The sequence below is a fragment of the Oenanthe melanoleuca genome, chromosome 1, assembly GCF_029582105.1.
Source record: "Oenanthe melanoleuca isolate GR-GAL-2019-014 chromosome 1, OMel1.0, whole genome shotgun sequence".
Classification (NCBI taxonomy): domain Eukaryota; kingdom Metazoa; phylum Chordata; class Aves; order Passeriformes; family Muscicapidae; genus Oenanthe; species Oenanthe melanoleuca.
In genome coordinates, this window is record NC_079333.1 from 29,052,872 (window position 1) to 29,062,782 (window position 9,911).

The following is a 9,911-nucleotide window of genomic DNA, read 5'->3' on the forward strand; positions in this document are numbered from 1 at the left end:
TCTACTTCCTTTTTGACAGCAGTTGGACTGCCAGCTTGCCGTAGCCATTGCTTTTTCCACTTTTCACCTTGTACTCTCACTATTCACCTTTTTCACCTTGTGCTGTCACCATCCCGCTGCTTCTGCCCCGAAGGGAGCTCCTCAGAGCAGCAGGAATCCTTCCAATTGCTGCATCGGTGTGACCACGCCCTCTTGCATTGGCAACAATTAGAATACCTTGAACTTTGCGATTAATCACCTTTTCCATTAGCAGCTCTTCTTGAGGCATCCTCCATCAGGTTAGAAAATGAAAGCAGCTGCAGTTCCACTGCTCTCCATTCCGTTGTAAATTTGGTTTTCTTGAGCAGCTGAAGATAGAGGTAGCCGCTACATATTTCTTGGCTTCTGAATATAGCCTCAGGTTTCCTGTTTCACAGACGTTGAGCCCTGTTGTTCAACAGCCTAATCGAAACATCTTTTTGTGCACACTCCTTGCTTTGGCATGGAGGCAAGCAGATCAGAAATTTCTGCAGCTGAAGAGAGTGAGGAAGTAACGTATACCTCTGTCAAATTCTCTCAGACTCCTCCGCCAAGGGCCAAAGCTCCACAGGAAAAAAAAGGTGAGGAAAGATGGATGAGGTAGGTCAACCAAAAATTATACTTTGAGTGAAAGCAATATTTAACAGAAATACTTTGAACTGGCCACTGATTCTGAGTGCCAGCTTAGAGATCTGTTGCTTTGGTTCTAAAATTACAATGGATATTTTAATATAATAAGAGCTGATGAGTTAGACACCCAGCATTTTCCCCTCCCTCTCACCAACCTCCCTCAGTGTCTACTCCTGGGCATTCAACCCAGGCATCCTTTTCTTCAAAACTGGTTTAAAGTTTTCGGCTTGTCAGCAGCAAGAGGTTGTGAGCGATAGTTCTTTAAAGGGCAGACAAGATGCGAATACAGATAAATTAGAGGTGCATGCTAATCAGAGATCAGAGACAGAGAAAGCACATGAGATCATCCAGCCTCTCCTCTGTGGGGCTATACAGGATTCTTTTGTGCTTTTTTTCCTTTTTTCTGTGTTCTAGTGTTACATACCTCCCAGTGAGCAAATTTTCAGCTTTTGCCACAAGACAGTTCTTCAGAGCACTTTACTATCAACAAGATTTTCTTAGTGCTTCCCTTACATTTTTTTCTTTCCTTATTTCCTCTCCATTACTCCTGATTAGACCTGCAGATGTCACACTGAACAATTCCTCTGACTACTTAATTGCGAAATACCACCTTCAAAGAGTCAAACTTTGCATTGATGATCATTCTTTGTAAACACTTCCTCTATGCAAAATGGTGGAGGGGTAGGAACTAGATGAGCTTTAGGGTCCTTTCCAACTCAAATCATTCTATGATTCTATGAAATGTGAGTGTGCTTTAGATGAGTTGCATTTGCATTTAGATGTTGCATTGGCTGCAACACTAGTGGTTGACCTTACATTTTCAGAGGTGTTACAGCAAAAGGAACTCTCACTGTGGTATGCAAGATTTCTATACCCTGATCAGAATAATTCTGTATACCTGAAGTGTTTACTGCTGCCTGGTCACTTGCTTCACTATGGAAACAAAGCCAGCACAGAAACTCCCCAATTCCTATCTGGTACTCACACTCCATCTGTTTGAAAGGCAGTCGTGCTTTTGTTTTGTTTGTTTTGCATGTGTTTTCACCAGAAATTATGTTTTCTGTTGCATCAGAAAACACAGTAACATCCTTTCATTCCGTACCATTCCTGTTCACCCCCACCCTGTTGAAAGGAGATTGACCTATGCCCTCTTGAGATGTTTGCATTTTTCTTTTTAACATCTCTCCACATTCTTTTATGGAACCTCATCTTTTTGAGCTATGGTCAGACAGCCAAAAATAAGGAAGCTGATAGCTGAACACATTTTTTGTGCATATTATTTGATTATTTCTCAGCTCTCTTCAGCATGGAAGAGATCCATAAGGAGCTCAGTTTAAGTACCTTTCTTTTGAAGGACTTTATGGTCAACTCTGTCCCTGCCTCCATCACTTCTGAATGATGTGCTCTCAGGTATTGCCCTAGATGAGTTGAATTGTCAAATGCTAACAGCTTTCCGTTTTTGATCTGAATCTGGACTCCCAAGCCTAAAATATTGGGTCATGTTGCTTGCAAATGAATGGAGAGTATCACAGTCATTTCTCCAGAGCACTGAGAGACCTATTGGGTGTTTTGTACACAAAAGTGATAACACTGGATATTTACATTAAATGTCCACCATTCCACTTCTCCCCTTGGATAGACTCTTCCACAGTTCATCAGACAAATACATGGAAATATTTCTGAATGCTCCATTCAGATTTTCCTCCTGTTTCAAACTCATTTTAGGTACTTCTCCCATCTAGTCCTACAAAAGCTTCACATGTAGTTCAGGGGCTGAGGGTAAAACAGAAGCCCTTGAACCTGTTTTAAAAGTGTGAACTGCAGGGACTCCTTTTTGCAGCAGGTAAAAATCCTGATTTGTGAAGCACTTTATTCCACTTCTCTGGATTAATCTCTGCATTTCAAGTGCTGTTTAAATTCACCTCAAACACTTCCTGTTTTCCATTTCACTTTAGTCTTTTTTCCCTTCCAAAATTATCTAATGCCATATTTTTTTCATTTTTATGAACTTTAGTGACTCTCCCACTGCTGGGGTTGTGGAGGTGCCCTGGGATTTTGTTTTGATGATGAATCATTCCCTTTTTTCTGCAGTTGGTTTGAAACAATAGAGAGTAAACTTCTCTATTTATTGCTAGGAGGCACCAGCTCCGTGCCTGGTGCTGACATTTAAGGATTAACCATTTTGAAGGCTGCCATCCTGATTGCCTTGTCCTGGCAGTTTTCCCTAAAATGTAACAGTGATCTGAAGGATGCAGGAGACAGCTTCTTTGGAGAGGCAAGAGAGGAAGGAAAACAAATATACAGATGTGATCTCAGAACTAGGAGTTATGTTTCATCAGATGTTTATTCCCTTTTGCTAACTTTTCAGTTGTAATCTGCAGAGAAAAACCTCCACCCTACCCCTTAACCTTGGGCTGACTTCATTCTCTTGAGGCCTAATCTGATGACAAAACCCAAGCTGCCAGTGATACAAACAAGAGGAACAGAGAGCAGAGTCAAGTTTAAGTTCCAGACCCAGTTGAAGTCCTTCAGTTTTCCCACTGTCCCTTTGTGTGCAGCCAAGGAGCAGATTGTAGCTGAAAAGTCGTTTTCCGTAATTTGTCTCTGAAAAGAGATGGAGTTTTTCTATGTAATAATGATTTAAAAAAATAAGAAATGTCACTATTTTTAAATTATGTTCGGGACAGCTAAAAGATCCTACAAGCTTCAGGAAACGTGAGAAAACCTCTATCTTAGAAAAGATCTTTCTACCAGAAGAATGATGCTTACAACAACACTCCCTCATGATCTCCCTTTGTTACCTTAGAAACTTCTAGGTAAAACCACAGGCCTAAGTGTGTTGCTATAGATGAGAAACTGGCCTTAACATAAGTAAGTCTGCAAAAGCCTCAAGGTCAAAATTAATTAGTTTTTATTAATTTACGATCCGGTCTACTTTCTGTATTTGGACAAAGCTTGCAATGTTTAAAGGATGTGTTCTTGCTCTTAAGTGGAGTCCCTACACATTCTGTTTTAGCACTGGCTTTCTTTGTCTTATAATATTCTTCATATGTGATTTGCATTTGTTTTCAACTTCCACCAAGAGATGAAATGTGTTTCTTTGGGTCTCGTGACATGACCAAGAGAGAAGCACCTCAAATTTCATTAGATCATGGGGATTTTGTTGCTAGATTTGGGTAGAAGGCTCTGGAACATCACGAGAGCAGGATGTGGTACATAAGTTAGCTGCAGATTTACTGCTTCTTAGGAAGAGCTGTTGTCTGTGCAGCTATCATACTGAGATTAATAAAACAAGCAAACCAAACTCCCCTGGAGCTCATCCATTCCAGTAAGTGTCATCCTCTCTTCTGTCTGGGAGAGAGGAGAATTTAGTGCTGAGATTTCAAATGTTTTATGCAAAGTGAATGCCTCTCAGGTCAAACACGGCTGCAGGAGATGGCAATGGAAAGGCAACATGTAGCCTGGAGGTTAACATGTCGTGCTGTACATAAGCAGACCTCTACAGGCCAGTCCTGACCTGACCTTTGAAAGTAAGCTCTGTTGGGCTACAGTGGAAATTGCCCCAAGGACTCACTCTCTGCCACTGGCAGCCAGTGAACAGCAAACAGTGGTGGTGAAAGTGTAAAGGGGGAGACGTCCCAAAGTCTTCAAGGCTGGTTTTCCCATCCTGCCACCCCACCATGAAAGTTGAAAATGTAGAACTGCTGTGGGACTATCTTGGGAATACATAGCATGACCATGCACCTAAGCATGTGGACAGGATGATGAGATTAATCCTGTTGCTGTTCCTGAGTGAGCTGGGGGAAAACTTTGTATTTCTTTTTACATGTGAGCTGGAGCATGGTGGCTGTATCAATGCAGCTCTGTAGTTTCCACCCCAAGCTTCAATGCTGAGTCAGGAGTGGATTTGTTGGGAGGCTTCTGCCAGCATGAGGTCTCTTGTGGTGCCTAGGTGGCTCCAGCTCACTTGTGGTAGGTGCTTCCTCTGCTGGGGTCAGCCAGCACAAAGGCTGGACCAGCAGGCCCTGTGGCCAGGCAGGGCAGTGCTGTGGCTGATGTGGAGAAAGATACTGGGAACTGGTGGCCTCAAACCCAGCTGAAATGGGGCTGGTCTGATAGGCAGGGGCATGGGGAGGCCCTGGTTTAGCTGGGCAGGGACAATGATGTGCACCATGTGCAGAGTGTATACAGACACAGTGCTCTAAATAGTGCAGTTCCCTGTGGAAATGCCCAGGACACAAGCAAACTGTGTAAAACCACAATCAGTTTTCATATGGCTTCTGTTCATTATGGTTTATTTTCTCTTTTACAGCTCCCTGTCTGTGGTCAGCAGTTCTGAAGGGCTTGGCCATAGGCTTTGGGACACTGAGCATCTCCCTAGCAATTGCTTTGATTTGGAAGATGAGTAAGTGCACAAAGGGCTGCTGAGCATGAGCAACCAACAGCAAAGGACCAGTGACACATCTACCACATTAACTCCATTATATGGAGTTAAAACCAGAAGCTGTTCTAGGTTTTTACCAGCCTTATGTACCCACTGCTTATCCAGAATATTTTGAAGAATATATTCCTCATGCAGATTCCAGGAAACCTGTTGGGGAAGTGTTGGGGAGAGGGAAGATGTTACAGGAAAGCCTTCCCTCTCCCCAACACTTCCCCAACAGAAACCCATTTCAGATCCTGTGGCAAAGAACAGTTAAACATATTGAAAAGTCTTTGTAGACTTGCCTGGCAAATGTAGTGGTAAACTGCAGAACAAATAGGTCTGTAATGTATTTGCATGCATGAAGATGGGGCTAGACCATGTGGAGGAGCTTACTGTTAGTTGCTTAAAATCCATCCACCTAAGGTAGGGTGTGATCACACCATACCCACAGAGTGTGATCTGTTTTCTGATAGCCACTTGGGTATTATTGGGCATCTGAATGGTTCAGTGGAAACCTGAGGGTGGGGTAAGTGTGCATGCTTGCCACCAGCATCAGAGTGCATGTAACTATTGTAAGGCTTTGAAATTACACTGTTATTTTCAGAATCTTATCCTGATTTCAGTTTTCTGCATTTTAGCTATCCAAATGAGTTGTTTCTCAGTAGGTCCTTGCTGACAACTGTTTCTGTTGGTTAATGGTAGAGAAGAGTACGAGTATTTTGACTTCTTTACAGGTGACTGCCACCCACAGTGCCCTCAACAGTGGGTGGCCTACAGAGGGAGCTGCTACTACTTTTCTACAGAGAAGAAAGACTGGAATTCCAGCCAGGAATCCTGCAGGGCACAGGGAGCTCACCTCCTGGTGATCAATGATACCTGGGAGATGGTAATGGTTACCTTTGGCTTTGAAGATCTCCCATTTCCTTGCAAATACATAAGTGACTGACATACATTGCTGTCACTTCAGCAATATTTTGGTTTTAAAGGAGAGGAAGGATTTACAACATGAAGTTTGCAGGAAGCAGAGAAGCAAAGGGGAGAAGGGAGAGATGAGGGGCGCTGTCCAGTACTCAGAATTATCCTATGAAGGATGGTCAGAGACAGCCTTCTCCACTGCTCCTCTCCACTTTCTCTCCTATTCCCAATAAGGCTGATATGAATGATTACAGGAAATGACCGTGGCACTGAGCACTCGTACTCATTGCCTCCAAACTAATACATCCCCACTCTCAAGGAATGCTTCCTTTGCAACAGCAATACTTCTCCTCCCTGTACTGCTCCATCTCCTCCTGCTCAGTGACCCATGCCATTCCCTGTGTTCATGCTTAGGTATTTCTTTCTCAGTCTCTTTTCAATGCTTACTTCCTCTCTCTGCCGAAGTCCCTCAGCTGTGCTGGTGAAATAAGGAACCACGTGTTCCTCTGCAGGTGCTCTCTGGGGGCAGGGGCATGCATGGTCACTAGAGAAATGAGTAGTGCTGGTTACTGGGGCGCTGAGGCACAACTGCTTTAGTAGAGCAGAAACCTTGATCCGGGCTTGATCAGGGCTTATTAGCTCAGGTCCAATGAACGTGGACAGCTTCCAGTCCCTGGACAGAAGTTGCATTGTGTGATGTTCTCTGGAGGATTACAAAGCCAGGTCTCTGCTTGACTAGGAGTATGTACAGGCTCTCACATTTGCTTAGACAAATCCTGAGTCCTTGAGAAATAGGTATCTTCCCAAGACTACCCATTTCTCAGCATGAAGAAAGCCTTCCTGTTCCTGCTGCTTTCTTACTACCATCCCTGCTCAAACTCACCCATTTAAACAAGACTTTCGTAGCTGTCATTGCCTTGTACTGCAAGGTCTGTGATTGCTTGACCTCCAAGTGCTAGGGAAGCACAGTCATCTCCAAACCACCAGCAACACTCCAGTGATTCCTCAAGCTTCTTCTATTCCCACAACTTTACCAAGCCAGCTTTGTTAATGCTTCTCTCTGAAGATGTCTTCTCTGAAGATTTGTTTATGGCAGCAGGAGATAAGGATGGAGCCCAGCCATACCCCTGAAAAGTTGCTCTTCTTTGGTTGCAAAGGTGGACAAGACAAACTTCCCTCTCCTGGCTTTGTCTGTCTTTTTTGTGGGGAGGAGGGTTGGGGATGGGGACTTTACTTCAGATCAGAATTTCTGTTGCAGGTTTCACATTTTAGTAATAATCAGAGCTTAAAACTTAGCTAAAAGGAAATGAACATTGAAAACACATAGGAGGAAAATGTGTATGAAATTTGAAGAGCTTTCGTACTGGGTTTGTTACACATATCTGTCAGTGCCTGCACTTCCTGCCCTACCCTGCCCTGATTTTACCTTTGTTAATACTTCATAGCTTGCTAGTTAGCTATATGGTAAGGTGTTAATATTAATAATAATAGCATACCTTCCTACATAAAGCTCTGTGCAGGAAACTCCAGGAGACTGGGGTGCAGTTCATAGAATCATAGTCATAGAATCACAGGATATGCAGAATAGAAGGGACCCATCAGGATCATTGAGTCCAACTCCTGGGCCTGTCATTAGAAGGTGTGGGGAAGCAGTATTGTCAGTCACTTAAGGAACAGTGAGGTGAGGGGATGTATCTTGCTCCCTGTTCTCTTTACTTATCCTTACCTCCATTTTCAGGCTGGCTTTCATTAGTCACTTTGTGATTCATTGTCATTTCTAGGATCTGTTCAAGCGTATTCAAGCAGAATGTTTCTGGATTGGACTGAGGAACAGTACAAGCTCTGGGTGGATTTGGGAGGATGGCTCTGTATTTGATGATGCCAAGTGAGTTCCATTCTGTTTTAAAAACAATAGTACTTATTCAAGTTGCCTGGTGTTCCAGAACAGCCAGAGTTCCTCCTCCAGATGTCAGGAGTTTTTTTCCTGGGTAGATTTTCTCCTTCCTGTCACCTGTACTGCACTAAGCTCAACAGGGTTTACTTTTTACTGCCCTGCACTTTGTAAGGGCATCTACCTGTGAAAAGCAGGTCAAGTGTATCTCACTCTCTACTTCCCTCCAGCTGCTCAGACCAAGGACTTTTTTACCTGCACCAGCACACAGATGCTTGGTCAGAAAGGCATTTGGCTTTACTGGGTTTAACCACCTTGCACCCATTCTGTTGAACTCTGGTGTCACTAGGTCATTTCCTGCTCTACTGTGTCAACCTAATCAGAACCTTAATTTCATCTCAGTCTTTACTTGGACTAAACTCAGTGTTTTCCATGAGGGAAAACATGTTTTTATCCAGTGACTTTGCCTGGCCCTTTCATTTTTATGGCAGTTAAGGCAATGAGTTAGTTTCTAAAGCCTCTCCAACATGGAAAGTTTGTCCAAGATCTCACTGTCAACAGGTCAGTACTCTGAGCACTTGGCTTAGTTCCCTGAATAAATCCAGCTTTCTGTTCCTACAAACTCCTTGAAGGCAGTGATCATTCCATGAAACTTTCACCATTGCCACTCACATGCTGGTGAATATCTGCCTGAACCCTGCCACTGCAGGCCTGTATTGTTCTGATTTAGGTTCTATGATGGCAAAATTACTTAGCTGTGGCGGGTAGAAATGTTCTTTGGAGTACATTTTAGTTTCTAACAGCTGCCTTTTGGAGGTTGTTTCTCTTCCTCTGGGCTACACCCTTCAAAATCAGATGTTTTTAATTTCTTGTCTCCAGGAGACAATCTCAGTATTTTCTTTTGTTCTCACTACTGTTTCATGTCTCTTGCAGGGTCCACTCTAACAGCCCTGTGCAAAATTGTGCTGTCCTGATGAAAGATCAGTTTCATGCCTCCAGCTGTGAATTTTTGGCTCCACGGATCTGTGAGAAAAACCCTTAGATAAATCTCATGTGCTTTTTCATCTCACAACAACCTCATCAGTGGTATGAGTTGATCATTGTCCTGCAAACTGAAGCTTCACACAAGAGCAAGGACTTGCCTTTTCCATACCCTCACTAAAGTGTTTTACAAGGACAGGTTTTTTGCCCATAGCGGTGAGTTACTCTTAGCAATAGATCTATTCTCAGTCCACAAGTGTTGGATTGCTGCTGTTTGTGACCAGATGAGACCTGGGACATACTCCCTGGCCTAGTATTTCTCTTATTTGTCCTATAAGGGCAAATAAAAGCTTTGTCACAACAGGTGTCTTCAGATCACTGAGGGGGGACCTAGTAATTTTCCTTTATTTTTGACCATCAGATTTGTTTTCCATTCCCTGCATCTCCATTGATATCAGAAGGACTGGGAAAATGAAGCCTGCTGTTCATTGACAAAAACATATAAACATATTTCTTCCAGTGGCAGCTTCTCCTTTTGCATCCCAGTAGTATGAGTGGGAGAGAAGAGGGTGAAATGAAACTACAGCTTCTGTAAATCCTGCAATGAAAATAAATCTCCAGGACTGAATTGGACCAAAAGTGTGTACCTGTGCCATTTCTTCTCTCTGTTGGAAGGAATTAGGCAGGTTTAACCAAGCTAGTCAAGAGACTGGAGTTCTAGAATCAAAGGAATACTGCTAATTCTGTGTAATTATTTAATCCAGCAAGAATCTGTTTTCCTCCCCACCTCTGCCTTTTCATACTGCAGATAGAGGAAGCAGTGGATAGACCCTTAATGCAATGATCTTTCAATTCAAATAGAGCAGAGACAGGCTTAGAATTTGAATGCCATAAAAACACAGTGAATATTTGGGAGCACTGTCTTCAATTCTGGGCTGCTTAGCACCAGAGAGACATGGACATACTGACTGGAGAGTCCAACACAGGGCCACAAATATGATGAAAGGACTGGAGCATCTCCCTTATCTGGTGAGGCTGAGACAGCTGGGA

The 9,911-nt window shown here is 43.2% G+C and overlaps 1 protein-coding gene across 1 annotated transcript; it reads left to right on the top strand.

Moving 5' to 3' along the window:
• Positions 1-261: 261 nt before the first annotated feature.
• On the top strand, positions 262-9,489 carry LOC130262323 (killer cell lectin-like receptor subfamily G member 1). The gene is made up of 5 exons (XM_056509395.1): positions 262-599; positions 4,961-5,053; positions 5,809-5,960; positions 7,771-7,874; positions 8,814-9,489. The coding sequence occupies exons 1-5, from the start codon at positions 482-484 to the stop codon at positions 8,920-8,922; spliced, it is 576 nt and encodes a 191-aa protein (XP_056365370.1). The 5' UTR covers positions 262-481; the 3' UTR covers positions 8,923-9,489.
• The last annotated feature ends 422 nt before the right edge of the window (positions 9,490-9,911 follow it).